This window comes from Folsomia candida, unplaced genomic scaffold, assembly GCF_002217175.1.
Source record: "Folsomia candida strain VU population unplaced genomic scaffold, ASM221717v1 Fcan01_Sc001, whole genome shotgun sequence".
Taxonomy (NCBI): domain Eukaryota; kingdom Metazoa; phylum Arthropoda; class Collembola; order Entomobryomorpha; family Isotomidae; genus Folsomia; species Folsomia candida.
The window spans coordinates 26,445,070-26,464,319 of record NW_019091193.1 but is presented as its reverse complement, the minus strand read 5'-3'; the positions used below and the strand labels follow the sequence as shown (position 1 = coordinate 26,464,319).

The following is a 19,250-nucleotide window of genomic DNA, read 5'->3' as shown; positions in this document are numbered from 1 at the left end:
CTTTTCGCCAATGGTTTTTAAATCTCCGCCCACAAATAAGCATCGAAGCCCGATGCTAAACCTGAAATTTGGTTTAGTAGTGATAGTGGGACGAGGCTTATCAATCACTTCGTGACCAGGTGAGCAATTATAATTGGCCGTTTTCACTTTCCACGTAGAGCTGCACGGGTTGTGGAGGGTCTCCAGCACTGGGGCAGTAGTGAAGCTTGTGGCGATCTCTGTCTGGAGGAAAATGCGCCACCACCAAAGCTGGCCCACCACGAAACCTCCGAGCGGACTTGGCCCGCCTTCCCCAGTGGCTGGCATGCTGAGAAGAATCCCATTCCACCACCACCACCACTAACTGCTTAGTGCTTCTTCATCCTCAAAACCATTCTAAACTACATCATCCATGTGGTGAGAGAGCAGAGAGAGAGACACGGACGGAGATAGCTCCCAAATAATTATTCTACCCATCAACAATTTCGCTCATATTCCTCCAGCAGCCACCATGTTCAAATTTCGTCCAGAGGAAGACCACTGATTTTTCCCAGTCGCATTGTAATTATAGTACCGAGTATTATAGTGCAGTCAGTGGGGTCCGTGATCAGAGTTGAGCAGAGTGAAGGAATACGAAGCAAGAAGTCATGGTGGAGGAGGGAGGAGGACGGCGAGAGTAGAAAACTGTTTTGTTTTTTAATTTCTTGGTTGTGTCGTGTGTTCTCGTCGGCTATAACAACGGTTAGTTAGCAGAGGAGGAAGAGTTGTAGTTTAGGATTCGCCGCCGCCGCCTTGTGATAAGAAAGTTGGTGTAGTCAGTCAGTTTTTCGGAGAAAAGGACAACAGCCCGGGGACTAACTTGTTTCAATAGTCAAGAAATGGACAGCTATAGTAGGAGTCAATAATTTAGCATTGCTAGTACAGATAGTGAACGATAGTAATCATTCTCGAGCGAAACTAAGACTGATCAGTTGGTTGGCAGATAGGAAATGCGATCCTTTGTGGGGGACACCCCACCTTCTGCAGCTTAAGAGCTAACTCAACTGCGTCTAGTTTGTAGTTTATACATAGTTTATATAGTCGTCGTCCAAGTGCGTAAATAAATAGTCCGAAGACAAACGGTTTTGGTTGTCGATTATTCGTCATAAATTATCATATCATCGTGGCTTCGTAAAACTGCGGAAACTGCCAAGCAAGATGGATCGACCAGAGGTTCGGTTTATTTTGTTCTTTCTTCATTTATTCTTGATTTCAGCAAGGTTTTCAGCCCAATATATTTCGGGACAAGATAATTCCAGTTCATGTCAGCTTATACGCTCCCTTCATTTGGGGAGACTCCGAGTTGGAAATGTTCTATTTTCAAACAAAAGTCCAAATAGCGTAAAAGCGTTACAGAACTGGAAAATTAATTGTTTTTAGAGAGTTGACTCGGTGTTATTTCATAACCCAGAGTCGTAGTTCTGAAACAAACATTTTAAACCTACGAAAAACTGAAAATCATAAGAAAATATTACAAGTATTCTTCTTCTTCTAAATAATTCATGTACATTTTGATTAAACAAGAGGTTAAAAATATAATTGTGTTTCAGGGTCTGGGTCGCTTCGAAGGCTTGGAGTTCTTGAATTACGAGAATGTTTGTCCAGCTGAAAAGGATATTCTCCACAATATTCTTCAAGGGACGGAAAGCCAGGAGTACTTTAAAGGCCTGTTTACTTTTGTCAACCCCTTGAATGATAAACTACCCGAATTTGTGACTGAATTTGGGCAAGGAGAGGGGACGGACAGTTCAGCTGAAAATATTGTCGTCTTGTCGCAACCGACTAATATAAATGAAGGCGTTGATGAAATGTCTGCCCAATTCAATGGAACTCCTTTTGATTCGATGCCAACAATTCCACAGCATGGTAAGTGTGATTAAATAACAATTACCACACACATTTTAGTTATTGACAACAATCAGTAACTTGCCAATACAGATAAAACTAATATCATCTTTGCTATTATTATGCAATAGCAACCACCATTGTTAGTCAGTCCACTGGACCATTGCATGCTATCCAGCCGTACTTTCCTGGACAAACGCATTTGCCAATTGCTGTTTCCGCTACATCTGCTCCTATTTCCTCTGTTGGGCCGGCCCCCATTACAAATCATCCGTCTGGAAATACTATGGTACATGAATTGACTTGTGCTAAGCATGCCTGGAATTTCTTACATGAATTTGGAAGTGTTCTCCCCACTAATTTTCAAAATGTTCTCTGAAAACAGGGAAAATTCAATTTTTTCCAATTTTTTTGCTACACTAAAGGTGGTCAATATTGAAACTACTTGTTTAATTATTTGATTTCTATGATTATCATGTTTAAAAAGTATGATTTTAACTTGCTAGGGTCGATATGATGTAAATTGACTGATTTGAGTAACATCATAGTTCATTTTTGTCATTATTAATAATTTTTAGTTTAATATCTGTCCCTATTGAAAAAAAATTCAGTATTTTTTCAAAGTGTTCTCCCCGCATTGCGGGTTGGTGGGGTAAGAAATTCCAGGCATGGTGCTAAGTAGACTATATTTGAATTACTAACTTATTTCGTGTATCGTAGATGATGTTTTCTCCTGGAATACCACAAATGATTCCACAGCAATCCTATTATACTCCTCATGCCTACTATGGACCGGGAGGAAATAACCAACACTTGTCATATGTTCCCATTGACAATTCTGTTGTTAGCGAGAACTACATGGCACATTCACAGGGTCAAAATCATAAGATTCATCATGATGCTCATCATGCTGGTCTACATTCAAGTTCGACAAGTCAAGGAGGAAACACTTACAGCAAAGGGAGAAGAAAACAGCAGCAACAACAGCAGCAGCAGCAACAACAAGTTCCCGCCAATTACTATTATAATCACACACAGTAAGTCTTACATTTACTATTGTCTGCAACATTATAATTTTAACAATTTATTTATAACAAGAAGTACAAATTCAGTTGTGCATATGCCAGTTCATGTCAGCTTATACGCTCCCTTCCTTTAGGGAGGCTTAAAGATGGAAATGTTTTATTTCCAACCAAAAGTCGACATAGCGTAAAAGTGTTACAGAACGGGCAAATTAATTGTTTTTAGAGAGTTGACTCGACGTTATTCTATAACCTAGAGTCTTAGTTCTAAAACAAACAATTGAAAGCTTGGAAAACCAAATTTGTTTGATTTATGTATTTGATGGATCTGTGGCTAAACTGGCAGAATTTTGAGTATAGTAATTAATATTTATTTGCCTATGATGATGTATTTATTTCTAGATACTACCCAGTCCCACCATATTACAATCAGCAGCAGCTTCAAAATGTTACGGGACATCCGATCATCATGGGGCCAGCCCATGGAATGTACCTTCCTCATCATCCTGGAATGTATCAAGGTCATCCAGGTATGTGATACGTTGCAAAAACGTAAATTTGTTGTTGTAGATTATTTTTCTGTATTATTATCATCCATACGGTCCGTAATCCATATGTAGGCATTCCGGTCCTATTTATATCAATGTTATTATGATTCTACATGCCTAACTCTCTTTCTTCCACAGGGAACGATGTAGATCATCATGGAAGCATTCCGCCTCAGTCCATGGTTCCTATTCCAAGTAATGACATGAGTTTTGCTCAACACCACCATCCAGTCTACACTCATAACAGTCCCTCGCACAATACGAGAAACTACCCACACCACGGTACTACCACTACAATTACTGCCGGTAGAACAACTTCTGGTGTCCCGCCGCCACAAGCTTCAGATTCAAATGCTCAGAATATCGAACGACCCGGATCGTTAGAAACTGATGCTCGAGTTGGTGGTGGTGGTGGTGAAAAATCAACTCCCACTAATGGCACCGAAATACCTACCTCTTCCTCCTACTCCTCTGGTACTCCAAAGTCTATGCCTGACCTTTCAACGTCTAATGGAACTATAACCTCCACCCCGGAGAAGGAAACCTCGACTGATCCAGATGCCAATAATCCTCATGATAGTCCAGCTTCCGAAGCAAAAGAAGCCCAAGTAGTCAATGGTGCAGATACAGATGACTCATCTACTATGATTCCTCCAGAGTCATCTTCTTCCAAGACTTCTGTCTACAGTTCTAATAGGAAAGAATTTTTAAATGACACGACCACAGAAACTATTGTGAATTGTGCTTACTCTTCTGCTGATAAACTAGAAGTGGTTCCTACTAAACAAATTAATGGTGATGTAGATGACGATGAAGAAGAAGGAAATGTTGATTATTCAGACAAACCGTCTTCTACAATCCGTGATAATTTAAGTGCCGACCATAAAAACTCTGAAAGTGATGTTACAATCCGACAACAAGAGCAGATTTCCGCGAAAAAATCCTGCTCGTCCTCCTCAGACGTAACTTCCCTACATAGTGACAGTCTTTGTAAGAACAACTCTACTAGTTCGCCAAATTCCACGACCATCATTAGTCAACAGCCTAATAAGGATGATAAGGTGAAAAATAGTGAAATTTCTACGGTCGAAGTTTCAACTTCTGCCACCAGCAGTAACTGCAGCAGCAGCAGCAGCAGTAATAATATTGTTGCACAGCACGAAAACAAAAGTGCTGCTAATCGTTCTTGGGCAAGTGTGGCGTCAGTGAAAAATCAAAATATTTCTAACGATGGTGCTGCTAGGCGATATATGAGTAACAATGTGAATCACGCGAATGAAAATGCTGTGGTTTGTGGTGATGCGAGGTTGTCTTGTTATTCGGACATTGTCCCAAGCCAGAGGGAAGGTCATTCTGAATACACGTTTGACGATCCATATCCCGATGAACATGATCCTATCGCTCATCGCCTCGGTGAGCACTTTTGCAAGTACGGCTTGGAGCATCAATCAATTCCCTTGGCTCCAAGGTATGGTTGATTTGACTATAATAAATTAATATTATTATTCAAAGATTGGAAAGTTTGGCATTAAGAAATTATTTTTTAGGGGTCTGCACAATCATAGTAATTCTTGCTTCCTCAACGCCATACTTCAGGTAACTCACGAATAATAAAATATGCACAGCACTCTTATATTAAAAAGAGCCAATCTGTGGACATTTCTCTACTCTAACTAAATAATAACATTCGTTTGCCGTTGTTTATTGCCCTTTCAGGCTTTACTGGCGTGCCCTCCATTTGTCAATATTTTCCGATCTCTGGCTTACATTCTTGACAAGACACCATGTAAAGCTGCTCCAGTCACTCAGAATGTGTAAGTATTAAAAAAAATATATGCCATCAGTAAACTCATTATAATGTAGAATATTCAACTGTTTTAATACTCTAACAACCTAATGATTTATATATACTCTACTCTCAAGGTTTGAATTTGTCCGAGAGTTCACTCCATTGATAAGAAGTACAGCAACAAAGAAAGATAAATGTAGAGACAATTTCATTGCTGGGCCCAGCCTCGAACCAGTTGGAATTCGCAAGTCCATAGCGCTATTGTCCAAAGACACCTTCAAAATTGAAGGAAGACAAGAAGACGCTGAGGAGTTCCTTTCATTTCTCCTTAATTGTCTTCATGATGAGATGATAAAGGTATAAAATACAAAATCATGTTCTGTAGTTAGTGGATTATATCTGCTCAAAATACCCTAATTTAAATCCTAAAAAATAATTTCAATTCAAGGTTGTAAAACTTCTCGAGATTAGACGAGAAGTACGAGAACGCGTACAGGACCAAATAATTGATAAAGCGGCACCTACAGTTGTCAACGGTGGAGCTGAAGAGTTGAAGGAAGACGATGACGACCAGTGGCAAGTGATGGGGGCCAAGAATAAGAGCTGTTTAACCCGAAGAACAGCTGTTACTAAATCACCAATTTCAGAAGCATTCCTTGGCCAGATGTGTTTGTCGCTTAGTCGAGTGAATGCAGTCAAGAAGGCTCATTTGGAACCATTTTTTACATTACAATTGGCTATTCAGGTGCGTATATTGTATTCAATTATATGCACCACATTTACCTAACAATATTATGCACTTGAATCTACAATTAATAATTATAGATTCAAGTGCATTCAAGTTGAAATAATTGTCAATTATTTCAACATCATGTTTTGATCTGTTTATTGCAGAATGACAACGTCAAATCTGTAAAGGACGCTCTGGAAGCAATTTCAGTAAAAGAGGAAGTTTCTGGGATGACATCAGCAAGCGGCAACGAAGTTGAAGCTTGGAGACAAGTTAGTTTGGAAGGGCTTCCACCAATTTTGATTTTGCACCTCAAACGGTTCGTCTATGAGAAAAGTGGGATTCACAAAATAAACAAAAAATTAGATTACAGTGTTGACCTCGAGATCGGAAAGGGTAATAAATCTGTGTACTTGCAACTTTGTTTCATTAAAGGTCTGACGAACTACTGGTAATTATTTTTTTTATAATTTTCAGAACTACTTTCCATTAACAGCAAAAATAAATACACTCCTAAGCAGCGACAGTACAAACTATTTGCGGGTAAGTAGTGACCTGGCATTTTATTTTATTGTAGGGTTAAAATTGGACTAATTAAAGTGTAATCATCTTGAACATGTTTATTTAGTGGTGTACCACGATGGAGAAGATGCACATAAAGGCCATTATGTAGCAGACTGTTTCCATCCATCAGGTGGCTCATTAGGGGGGCAATGGGGATGGCTTCGATATGACGACACATCAGTGAAACCTGTGAGCGAAGCAAATATGCTAAATCCTCAAGCTCCTCGCGTTCCATACATATTACTCTACCGACGACAAGATACTATCTTACAGCAACTGAGCAAGAAAGGATCTTGAACAACTTCTCCTCCATTGCCACCATTCTTTGGTTAATTAAGATAAGACTGGAAAAATATCTATCAATATATTTTGAAGTATATATATATATACATACCTGCATTTTACTACGTAACATTAATGATTTGATAGTAGTAAGTAACATACATATTTATGTATCTTTATATAATCGTAGAGAGCTTCGAAATTATATAGTGAGTGTGTAGATATACGAGAGGTTTATGTGTGCAAAGTTGGTATAAATTTGTGAATTTTATACCTTGAAACTGGTCGACTGCTTGCCTGAATGAATGATCACGTTGTTGATGTGCATTACAGCAGATGCAAGCAACAATTTTTATGAGTGTATGTAACGGCATGTAGAAATAAATGTGTGTGTAGAATTCAATGTAATATTATATTCATGTAGGGAAATGTTGTCCAATAATATTTTCTCCTTTTGATGGTGCGTATATAGGAAATATGTATGAACAGAGTAAAGATTTGTTTAACGCTGTATTGTTCTGGGAAGCACAAAAGAGGTTTGCGTAGCTTTTGAACGAGACAAAAAAACTCCCCCCAGATGAATGAAATTAACTAATTCATTGACACCTCGACTTAATTTAAGTCATGCTCAGCATTCATCGGATAAATAGTAAATAGTTAGTAGGTGTAGGTAGAATATTTTTTATTCCAACTTAGACCGGCACACACGATGAAGCATATGCTTTAATATCTAGTATAACATCGTTTTCAAATTGACAAGTTAGCCCTTCAAAGTTATCTGGATCATTAAAACGAACACGACAATGGAATTATTGTTTGTTGATGAGTGATTTCCTTATTCAATAGTTGTGTTTGTTACTATGTATGGCAGGTTTTCGATTTTGAGACCTTTAGGACGACTGCGTATTTATAGTTAGACAGCAGACAGCACAAAGCGATATTGACTATGAATGACAAAGTTCAGTTCAGATGGATATTTTTTGTTAATATTATTAACAAGTGGTACAGTACATTGTTTTAGAGTTAGCTTATTTTCCCAATATGCTTTCGTTGTTCGAAAATATTGACTTAAAAAAATAGAAAATCTTTGACCATCTGTAACCTATTGATTTTTGCATCTTGTTTCCAATCTTATTACTAAATAACTTTTTGTCATGTTTGTTTTCAAAATTGGTGTGCCTTATTTAGTGTTTTTGTATATGGAATTTAATATGTTTCCTGTTAGTTCAACTGATTGTTATTACTGTTAAAATTTGGAAGTTTAAATCTATGTATTATAATCCATTTTCTAAATTGTATCATGTTTAACTGCGACTTTGTTATTGAATGAGGATTGAGGAACAATAATATTTTACTTGTCAAATGCTAATAATAATATCCTACGTTTCATATACATGACAATTTTTTAACTTTTGCACGACAGCTTCACTGTGATGATTCGTATGATGTGCATTTTATTTGGTTAAGAGTCATTTGTCATTTCTAAAATAATGCAAGATTAGTTCACTTTTTTGTACAGTGATGATCACATTATTAGCGTTCAAGTATCAATTTTATAATCTTTATATAAATGACTTCCAATAATTCAATAGTGAAATCTAATGGGAATTGTATCTTACCCCGCAAAAGTTTCAGGAAGACCATAATTAGTAAAAATAATTATTTAACTGAATTATGTATGGCTTTAATATTCTGATCCTAAAGAAGCACGCACCTCAAAGCTCACCTGAAAAGTTGATAATTTTGAAAGAGTTTAATTAATTACCTATTTACTTAGCTCTGTATTTTATTACACTGTCACCTCCCTTGAATGGGTATCATTAAAATATGTTAATTCGAACTCAATCGAAAGTAAGTTAAGTGACTGAATTTTTGAACACAAAGTAGTAGAAAAATATATATTAGAACAATCTTGTTTAATAATAATATCTGATTGATTATTGAGTTGCACTCGTAATCGTTCTTTATATATTTATTAAATAAAAATCTAAGGCATCAATGACGCAACGAAATTGCTTTCGTGAAGTTCGCAGCCGGAATTTTATTAAATTTTCAACCCGAAAGTATTGCGAAAATAGTTATGTGGTTACAATTACAACAGAACAGAACGAATATATAACATAATAAATAAACATAAATTTATGTGATCCTGTTATTTTATTACTTAACTTTCTTCTTTCTACGAAAATACATGAATATAGGTACATTTTACATTGAATAAGTTTAACCAACTTGTACTAACTCTTCTGTGTCATTGGGATTACTACTATTGGTAAATGCACCAACAATTGGCTTAGGCCTTTCTCTAAAACATAATTTACGCTTAATTACAGCTTTCACAGAATATTCAGTCTTTGCTTCATTCGACCCTCGAACTTTCTCCAACACAGCGAATGGTTTTTCTAACTTTTGCACATTGCCAAACAGAATATGGTGACCAATGATAAGGATGGGCGATCCCTAAAGCACATGTTACATTTAAGTATAACGAATAGTTTTAATCGATTGTTGATAGAACTCTAATCGAATCAATATCAATATGTACCTCCCGATTGTAGTACAAATCTCCAACAAATTGTCCATCAAGGCTCGTTTCCTCTCTGGACCCCAACTCACCCTGCACTTCAACTAACGCCCATTCCTTCGTCACACCATCCTCGTTCCTGAAATACATCACAAAATAACACTATATAGTGTTTTGTATATATATTTGCAATTTCGCTTTTTCGCTATTTTGTATTTCTTGTTGTGGGTTAACTTGACTTACGGTAAATATTTAAGGAAAATCTGCATGTCTAACCAAAATGATACTATAACCTGAGCTTAATGTAATTTTATAACGTAGTTCAATTTCAAATTTTATGGAAATCACAAATTATATATTTTTTTACGAAAAACTCAAATGTGAATATTATTATGAATTATTATTATTATGAAACGAATGTAGTTGTTTGTAGTGAGACTGCAGACAAAGTATTGTTGTGGTGGTGGTTCCCGCGACGGAGTAGGTGGCTCTGCTCATTTGCATGATGGGAAACTTGAATTCAATCCATGCTCACTTCTTCTCCACCTTTCGCTGACAGATTCCATAATTTGACGACCGTCGCCGGTTATCAATTGCTTTGCTGATACTCCTCAAGTTTCCGAAGAAGGACTGAACCGTCGCCCCAATGGCTCACCGTCACATTCGAAGAAACGAGTTCAACTGTCCCTTCGACTATGTCCAAATTGATGGGCTGGTAATTTATTTATACATTCCATTTTTATAAATGACGAAGGAAACCTCCTTGAGTGACAATATCAAATCAAAATCTTAGGCGTGCAAATGAGATACTAATGTTGAGATGTGTTTGCAGGCTGTGATGAAAATAATCAAACACTGCTATGAAGAACGGACAAATATTGACACGCCTCGAGGTGGTATTCTCGGACTTGTCATCGAAAATCGTCTGGAAATTACCAACACGTTCGCCTTCCCCTTTACAAAAGCGGGCGAGGAATCCGTTGACGAAGGTGAGTTTATTTAGCGATCATTTCTACTGAGAGAACATTGCTTTGTAATTCACATTTATGATGGGTAATTGTTTATCATTCAGAATACACCGCTACGATGATGATGCACATGAAGAAAATTAACCAGGACTATTTACACGTTGGATGGTATCAAGCTTGCGAATTGGGAGCATTCGTGACTAGTGAATTCGTTCTCGCTCAACACGGCTATCAGGATTCGATTGAAGAGTCAATTGTTATCATTTACGGTAAATTATTTAAGTCCAATCATTATTGCTGACGTTAGGGTCTCCATATATATAATGTTTGTACCCCATTTTTAGACCCCGTGAGAACAGCAAAGGGGTTTCTAACATTAAAGGCGTATCGACTAACTCCTGCGGCGCTGAAGCTGTTGGCAGATGGGAATGAAAACACAATCACTCCAGAATTTGTCAAGTCTTTGCACTTGAGTTATGATAAATTGTTTCATGAAGGTAAGTACTAAGTTGAATTCTATTGTAATTCTATTGTTTCAAGAAAAATCCCAATTTAATCAATTTATCTTTGTTTCTTGTTTGAAGTTCCCATAATGATTCGAAACTCGCCATTGGCTAATGCTCTGTGCTGTCAATTACTGGAAATGAAACCCGAACGTGCAACACAATTCTTGGATTTAGGAACTGGGTGAGTCGACTAGTCGAGTCGTCATAAATATAAATAATGCTTTGCTTATGGTCTTGACTCGTGAGTATGCTTATAAAACGAAACTATTTTTTGTTTTCAGTTCTGTTTTGCAAAATCATATGAAGTTCATGTTAGAGAAAGTAGATGAAGTCCACCAAGAGTCTTACAAGATGAATAAATGGCAAATGCAAGTTTCCAAACAACAACAAGAAAAGGCTAAATACATTCATCAAAAGGTGGGTCAACCGTCATAGAATTGCTGCATGATTTCAATGTTGTTTATCTATGAGTATACATTTCCTCTATTTTACTCTCACTGTTCTGTACAGAATTTGGAAAATGCAGCCCGTCAAACAAAAGGAGACCCTGCTCTTCCTGAGGAGGATTTATCAAAGATTTTCAGACCAATTCTTCCCCCAACTAGACTCACCCCCATGTTGCTGTCTGGTCAAGTTGATTTGGCTAGTCAACAAATTAATGCATTCTGTTCACAAGCCCTTGCAAAGCTTTTCCTCAGTGAATCTCTTGCACAAACCAATTGTGAAACATCGAACTGAAGGAATTATACCAAAATAAAATTCATGTTGGTATTGGGATGTAAACCAGACAAGTTTTTTTCTGAAAGTATTTGCAAGTTAGTTTGTTAAGATTTTGGAGTTCCAAAATATGAAAATAAAATTTTATATTTCTTTGATTGGAACGAAATTTTGTATATTATTTGACATTTTGATTGGAATTTGTCATGATCATGATGCACCCATCCTCCATTATACATTCGTCATGCAATTGTGTTCATGCGAAAACCACTGTTTCCGTTTCTGTTGAACGCAAAATCCTAAATGCGAACTTGGGGCTTTGAAAGATCAGCAGTTGTGGGAATCCTTCACAACGACAATTGTGAAATGTACAAGTTGCAAGTGTGAATAAGTGTGGTGTGCACAGATCAATTTTATCTTTCTCGTATTGTTTGGATTTTAAACGCCTTGTCCCGTACCGACCGAGTGCTCTGAAAAAGCCAAAAATAGTACTTTCTCGCGTCCAACTCTTCCGTCGAAACGTCAGTTTTGTATAGTTAATTGCCTAAAATTTGTTTAATATTTAAATACAATCCAATTTATATTTATATGTCTTTGTTTACTTTCCAGAAGATTTAAAATGCACATCGCGGTGGTAGGATGCGGTCACGGAGAAATCGACAAGATCTACGAGGTGGTGGAGGAGATTGAAAAACGTCGTGAGATTAAAGTTTCTCTCGTCATCTGTTGCGGTGATTTTCAGAGCGTTCGGAACATGACCGACCTCCGCTGCATGGCTTGTCCCATCAAATACCAGCAAATGCACGACTTTCACAGGTACAGGTTTAATTCAGAAAACCAAATAGATATTAATTCAATTTATCGTATGTTGCATCTAAATTTGCATTACTATAATTGACATTAGATACTACTCTGGGGAGAAGAAGGCTCCGATTTTAACCCTTTTCATTGGAGGTAACCACGAAGCATCCAACTTCTTACAAGAGCTTCCATACGGCGGGTGGGTGGCCCCCAATATTTTCTACATGGGTTATGTCGGCGTTTTCAAGTTTGGTCCAGTACGAATTGCGGGTATTTCTGGAATTTATAAGGTAAGGATATGGGATATGTAGATGTAACGTAAATGTTTTTTTATTAAATGCGTAATTAAGTAATATAAAATGACTATTTATTCTTTGTTAGGGTCAAGATTATTTGAAAGGTCGATACGAGTCACCCCCGTACGATCAAGGAACGATGCGAAGTGTGTATCATTACAGAAACTTGGATATTTTCAGACTGAAACAGGTAATAATGTGTAATATGGACATTTCTAAATAGTTCTTTAAACTTCTTTAGTCTAAATGCTCGTAAGATATTCTCAGACTCGGCATTTCTTGAAATTGTTAATTACAGCTTAAGGAACCTGTGGACATTATTTTATCTCATGACTGGCCTAAAGGGATTCATCAGTTTGGAGATACATATCAATTATTAAGAAGAAAACCCTTTTTTAGGTACATATTTACAAGTTCGGTGTGTGCGTAGGAATTTGTGTTTACGGTGTGCAAACAACGTACTTGTACCTATCTCTACTAATGGCTTACTTTGGGATTTAATTAAATATATATGCCCTTTCAGAATTAAGGCAAATGTTACATTACGTTGAGTTAAATAGTAATTAGAGCGTAGATTGTGGAGAAACATGTTTACCTACAAAAGTCTTTCATTCTTCTTCAGTCTGAGCGTGGGATGAATATTTCATCACCTTAAAATATTTTAAGGAGAATTGCTAACGTTGTTACATTACTGCAATATTAGGTTTTGAAGGAGAGAGATTTCTGGAATGTATTAAAAAACAAAATAGTTACTAAATTCTTGTTTCAGGGATGAAATTGAGAGAAATGAACTTGGAAGTCGCCCTTTATTCGAAGTTTTAGAAAAAGTACAACCCAAGTTTTGGTTCTCTGCCCATATGCACGTCAAATTTCCAGCTCATGTAACCCATCCTGACGAGGTAGGTATATAACATACAAAATACTAATAAAGATAGCATAGAAGTAGCATAATGTTAATCAAAAATAATTCAGGTCAAAAATGACGAGCATTTACGGGCTGATCTTGAGACCCAACAAGAACCAAAAATTACAAAATTCTTGGCACTAGACAAGGTGCTCCCTAGACGGCAATTTCTTCAGGTATATATATTCATGAAAGTTTTCAATAGTAGATCTATATATATTTACTAGTCAAAACTTGATAGTAAAAATTGTGTTAAGATCCTTAAATAAATAAATTTAAATACTCTTCTTCTGCTAGGTTATTGAGATTCCAACACCCGTAGTGGCTGAAACACCTAGTACAGTTCTCGAATATGATACAGAATGGCTAGCAATTTTAAAATCTACGAACCATTTACTTTCTGTTAAACAAAAACCCGGTTTCATGCCAGGTCCAGGAGGCAATTCCAGGTATAAAGCGCAACAGAACATTGCCAGTTAAAAATCAGTTGAATTTATTATTCAAGTAAATTGTATCAATTGTGGATTTAGATTTGATTTCACCCCAAGCGTGGAAGAAATAACGGAAATTTTCAGTATATTTCAAGACAATTTTTCTGTTCCCGACAACTTTTGTGAAACAGGATCGACGTACCAAAATGGGGACATCCCAAAAACAGCGTTCCCGACTGAGAATCCTCAAACGCGAGAATTTTGTCATAAACTTGGAGTTACCGACCCACTTCAAGATATCATAGACAGCAATCTTAAGAACCCATTGTTGGATAAAGCAGCGGATCAAAGCTTTGGATATTCAGATTATTCTAGTCTCATCCCATCCCAGTTGGACATCTCAATGAACCGTACTTCTATTTTTGATGTTAGTCGTGGCATTATTTGTATTGTTTGAATTGCACTGCAGTATTCGAATTGTCTGACTTGAATAGGACTCCATTAATCCAAATCCTGACGAGATTGCACTAGATGATGATGAAGACGCTGGAGACTTGCCCGCACGGGATGTCGAATCTACTACTAAAAAACAAGACTCAGTTTGTCGAAGTAAACTGGTCTTACCTCCTCCAAAATCTTCCACAAGCAAACCAGAAGATACAGATGCAAAAGATGGGGATACCGAAGGGGAAACCACCGGTGCAAGTGCAGAGGAATTACAACTTTTGAGATCTGTGATGGGTGAACCTGACACGGAATCCGAGTCTGGAACGAATCTATTCTTTCTTGATACTGGGGGTGGAGAGCCACACACAAAACGAAGAAAGGATCTAGGGTCATTTAAGTACTAGTGTTTTAGTTAGTTGGATGTTACATATTTGTAATTGTTCTCCCAGGAGTTATTTATGTATGCATTTCTCAAAGCCTGGCGAAATACATTGAGAAAATATAAAGTGGATTTTGACTCCAGTCTGAGTAAAAGCAATACATTAAATTGCTATTTTGCTAGTACATTTTGGGAGTTTTCAGGAAATGTATTTTTTCTTATGAAGCGTGCCAAAAAAACTCACCAATACTTATTTGCATCCCCACTCTTAAACACCTGTACAAAGTACAAAGTGTTTGGGTGAATTATATTTTTTGAGAAAACTTTTATGGCTAAAAAGTCGTACAATTGAATATTGGTTGCAAACAATATGAACCAGAATAGGATTGATAGTTCTCTATTGAACACAAGCAAGATGATGTATTTTTTCTAATTTGAGATACACATACAACAAATAAATTTGAATTGTTATTTCGGAGTCAATGCTGGAAGAAGTCTTATAGCTTGAAATACGCATTTCAAATGTATATATTACCCAGTTTACTTGCATCCGTTTGTGCATTTTGATGTTGAAAGTATGTAGGTTGATGTTTGATTTGTATTTTAAAGTCAAATTGCTTTGCCGATATCACTGTTTTTCTTTGTTAACCAATATCGCATTAAAATTTGTTCATCAAAAAATTACGTATAATGACTCAATTTACTTTGTCAGTCAGTAAATACATCTGACAAAATTCTACACCCAGGAAGTATATCTTGATGATATACTTCTCATATTATGTAACTTGTTACATAAAAACTTATTTAACACAAATGGTAAATATGCAGCATATTTAGAACAATAGAGAATATGAGAGCAAATAAATGTGCTGTAAGCGTATGGGCGAATGTACGTAGTTTATAATGTCCCAGTTACAGATTTCTCAATTCACTATTTTATTTATGTTCATGCTTTCGTTGTTTGATCAAGTCGAGTAACGCAAGCACGATTATCAGAAAGTCAGCAGTGAAAAGGGAAGCAATCGAGTAGTCAAGTCTCAGAATAGCTGACTTAGGAGGGGAGGTTGTGTACTATCAACTCCCGGATCTCGATGCCCTTTGGATATGTTGTAGTGTCCCATGAATGTACAACAACCCTGAAGTGGTTTGATTCCATGGCCACATTTGCGCTCGCCACACCCACTCAAAGGTGCCCAAAAATCGCTTTCACTCTACCTTTCATTCATTCAAAACCACGTCAAAAATCCAATTTTACTCCGATTTTGAAATTTCTTTCACCATTATACTCCCAGATAGTTGCTTTCTTATTTCCAACATCAAACTCAACGTTTTGAAATTTTTGGTATTTTTAAAATTTAAAATTCTGAATTAGCAATGTTGTAGTAATCAGCAAAACAAATTATCCCTGCAAAATAATCATCAGAAAAGTTGAGTTTGATGTTGGAAATAAGAAAGCAACTATCTCGGAGTATAATGGTGAAATAAATTTGAAAATCGGAGTAAAATTGGATTTTTGGCGTTGATTTGAGTGAGTGAAAGCTGGAGTGAAAGCGATTTTTGGGCACCTTTGAGTGGGTGTGGCGAGCGCAAATGTGGCCATGGAATCAAACCACTTCAGGGTTGTTGTACATTCATGGGACACTACAACATATCCAAAGGGCATCGAGATCCGGGAGTTGATAGTACACAACCTCCCCTCCTTAGGGTATGGACGCATTTAGGAAAGGAAAGTAAGTACGACGCTTGTTGCGTCAAAGGGAAACGTGTAGGCGTCTTCGTTCGGCGAAAGCCTCGTGGTTGTGAAATATGATGCTACAGCTGCTCACAACGAGAATATTACTAATTTGGAAAGTGATAAAATGGCTCGAGTTGGACAGTCGTCTTCTTTCCATCAGTAACATAAATCATCAGAATACCAACAAATGAAAGGTAACAATTATGGGGATGGTGCAAATTGGGGAATTATTGGCTGACGTCAGTTTTGTCAAAAGATAATAACACCCCTTCGCAAGCTGGTATTTGATAGGAATCTCAATCTACAAATTGTATGCATCTGGTAATAATGAGTCTGAAGCGATATTCTTCAATTGCCCCATTTCATCTCCATTTCAGTTCTTTCTCAACTTTCTCCGCCCCAATTGCACATTGCTCGTCCTCGGACTTGAGAGTAAAGGACAATGCGTAACATAAGGTAGCAATTAGCGTTTTATTTATGTGCATATGTACTAATAATTGCATAATCACTGATTGTGAGGGGCGAGAAAATATACATAATCCCCCTCAGCTGCCTTGCTGACCTTCATCTAGATATCTCTGACGGTATGGGAGCTGTGTCCAAAATACATTTGGCAAATTGTAAAGTTTTGAACGCAAACCGACGAGAAAGCGGATGTGACGTTAAACCACAGTTTTGTCTTCAGCAAGAAAAGTATGCGGTTATACAATAACTATTTTTGTAAATTGGTATTCAATTATATATCTGTAAGCATCTAATGTATGTATGTACGTAGTAGCTGTTTGCCTGTTATCCATTCCATTAATTTGCTGGCATTGGGAACGAATGACGATTAAGAGAACGACAAAGTAATAACATGTAATCTTCATCTCCTCTCCCACTTTATATTTAGCTTGCAAAATGATCAATTTAACTAAAAGCATTTTTATTATTAAGGTTGATGATTTAAACGAAGATGGGGTAACCAGATTCACAGTCAGAGCACACAACGTGCATTCGCATACCTGCTCGACTCTGACTTTCTCCAAGTATTTTTTAGCACAGCTAAAAAATTTAGCGAACTGGTTAATGGCAAGAATATAACGAACGCCGAAAGTGCAGTACTCTGTTCACGGATAAATATACGTATTTGTGTTGAAAATTGAAAATTACAGTTTGTCTGCTAGATCATTGCATTGTAATTGATGTTTCGAAGAGTTATTTAAACTCGTCCAATCAGAAATCCAATCTGGACGAACCAGGCGGCGTAACTCAGAGCGGATGACATTATTATTTTCATAAGTTTTGTCTGCTCTAAGCAGAATTCGACCCAATTCACATGCACAGTTTTTATTATTAAATTGCTGCTTTCGGCTTCTGTAGTAGTTTTGTTTTTCTTCCATTAAACGAAATGCACAGCAGTAATGTTGGAAATTAACGAAAAATGACAGCGAATCCGGTTGTATATGATTCATTCGTTCATCGTCATGCTACCTTTTTCGTTGATTCAACTCAATCCTGACGTACATATCTAATATTATTTTCTAATATTAGCACGAGGGGAGTTTTGCATTACCCTTTACAACTCAATTTACCTCGCCAAGTGAACATTGTATTGTACATGTGGATATATATAATTTAAGTTTTCCCAAAAATAATAATGTATCGATTGAAAAAGTTCATGTTGTGGTTAAATTTTGATGAGAATCATTTGGTTCCTGTTCCTGCTTAACAAAACAATTTATTGTCCCAATTCGATATTTTTTATCAATTGCAATTGACAACAAAACCATAAACTATAAACCCACCTGTTAAAAATAATTTAAGTCAACAATCGGACTTCATATTTAAGTCAACAGACTTTAGTTCCATTTTGAGGGTAGCACTTAGGATTAGCACATCTCGTCGTGGGGTTTATGCAGATAGCCGCAAATTGACTCCATAGGGTTGGCCACATATGGTTTGAACATTCAGTTTATGTCTTCCTCTCGGAATTTTCCATACTAAAAATACTGTTGTCTCTTATGTGCCAATATCTTCTGATGCCATAAAACTAGAAGATCCCTTTGAGACACGACAATGACACATAAATCGGCTGATTGCCTTCCACACAGATCGACTTTCTCCGAACTCACGCAATGTTATGCTCCTGACACCTTATACCCTACACCTTCCAACTTACAAGGCAGGTTGTACACGCATTGATGAAAATTCCTAATTTATAAACACGAGAAGCTGAAGAAATCTTCCATTGTCGTTGTGCATTGAATTTACATCACAGGGGAGCAAGGGATGTGAGAACACAAGTTTATTGCTTTCTCTGCAGACACGCCGTGTTCTCGAGTTTCAGAATTTAAGCAAAGGAATGAAAGAAGAAGGTGCTTGTTTTTCAAAAGAGAAAACAAATGCTCGAATGATCTGGGCTGATTAAAACTGGAAAATGATTTACTTTTTGATCACCTTGCTTTGCTGTCCTTATTGAATTTGTTTGATTATCAGCTATTTGACATTCAGATGCTTCGTTCAGCGTTCGTAGCGTCATTCATAAGAGATTTTGTGACGTTTCAGTCTCATTTGATCTTCTCAACGGGCATGCATGTAAAACCTCGTAAAGCAAAGATAATTGACTTCAGTCTGCCACCAAACCAATGCATCTGCTAAACTTCTTTATTGTTGCTAAAATGTAGAGAAAACTTACAGTGCAAACTTCATTTAATACGAGTCAGGGTAAGATTAGCTTCTGATTTTGTTTGTTCAGCCAGATG

General features: G+C 36.9%; 4 protein-coding genes and 1 long non-coding RNA gene across 7 annotated transcripts; 4 read left to right on the top strand and 1 right to left on the bottom strand.

Moving 5' to 3' along the window:
- Window positions 1-378: 378 nt before the first annotated feature.
- LOC110842310 (ubiquitin carboxyl-terminal hydrolase 10) lies at window positions 379-8,940 on the top strand. The gene is made up of 13 exons (XM_022088020.2): window positions 379-1,191; window positions 1,569-1,884; window positions 1,995-2,152; window positions 2,584-2,900; window positions 3,288-3,415; window positions 3,572-4,901; window positions 4,981-5,029; window positions 5,150-5,247; window positions 5,357-5,579; window positions 5,671-5,967; window positions 6,117-6,348; window positions 6,430-6,495; window positions 6,581-8,940. Exons 1-13 carry the CDS (start codon window positions 1,177-1,179, stop codon window positions 6,811-6,813), a joined length of 3,462 nt encoding a protein of 1,153 aa, XP_021943712.1. The 5' UTR covers window positions 379-1,176; the 3' UTR covers window positions 6,814-8,940.
- Window positions 8,571-9,746, bottom strand: LOC110842312 (chromosome transmission fidelity protein 8 homolog). The gene is made up of 3 exons (XM_022088022.2): window positions 9,566-9,746; window positions 9,344-9,461; window positions 8,571-9,258 (listed from the first exon to the last, which is right to left on the bottom strand). Exons 1-3 carry the CDS (start codon window positions 9,589-9,591, stop codon window positions 9,022-9,024), a joined length of 381 nt encoding a protein of 126 aa, XP_021943714.1. The 5' UTR covers window positions 9,592-9,746; the 3' UTR covers window positions 8,571-9,021.
- Window positions 9,747-9,831: 85 nt separating this feature from the next.
- LOC110842311 (eukaryotic translation initiation factor 3 subunit H) lies at window positions 9,832-11,682 on the top strand. Its single transcript, XM_022088021.1, has 7 exons — window positions 9,832-10,037; window positions 10,155-10,311; window positions 10,395-10,559; window positions 10,635-10,787; window positions 10,875-10,977; window positions 11,078-11,213; window positions 11,307-11,682. The coding sequence occupies exons 1-7, from the start codon at window positions 9,969-9,971 to the stop codon at window positions 11,532-11,534; spliced, it is 1,011 nt and encodes a 336-aa protein (XP_021943713.1). The 5' UTR covers window positions 9,832-9,968; the 3' UTR covers window positions 11,535-11,682.
- A 169-nt stretch (window positions 11,683-11,851) lies between these two features.
- LOC110850637 (lariat debranching enzyme B) lies at window positions 11,852-15,254 on the top strand. 2 transcript variants are annotated; one of them, XM_035860822.1, is made up of 10 exons: window positions 11,852-12,034; window positions 12,126-12,329; window positions 12,418-12,604; window positions 12,696-12,800; window positions 12,909-13,009; window positions 13,380-13,509; window positions 13,583-13,690; window positions 13,812-13,963; window positions 14,045-14,372; window positions 14,440-15,254. In XM_035860822.1, exons 2-10 carry the CDS (start codon window positions 12,133-12,135, stop codon window positions 14,794-14,796), a joined length of 1,665 nt encoding a protein of 554 aa, XP_035716715.1. In that variant the 5' UTR covers window positions 11,852-12,034; window positions 12,126-12,132; the 3' UTR covers window positions 14,797-15,254. The 2 variants fall into 2 exon arrangements, with proteins under 2 accessions (XP_035716715.1, XP_021953804.1); XM_022098112.2 differs by having other exon boundaries at window positions 11,853-12,034; window positions 12,123-12,329.
- A 1,650-nt stretch (window positions 15,255-16,904) lies between these two features.
- LOC110842208 lies at window positions 16,905-18,206 on the top strand. Of its 2 annotated transcripts, none has more exons than XR_004833562.1 (3): window positions 16,905-17,199; window positions 17,285-17,354; window positions 17,443-18,206. It is a non-coding gene; the product is annotated as an uncharacterized LOC110842208 (long non-coding RNA). The 2 variants fall into 2 exon arrangements; XR_004833560.1 differs by having other exon boundaries at window positions 17,282-17,354.
- The last annotated feature ends 1,044 nt before the right edge of the window (window positions 18,207-19,250 follow it).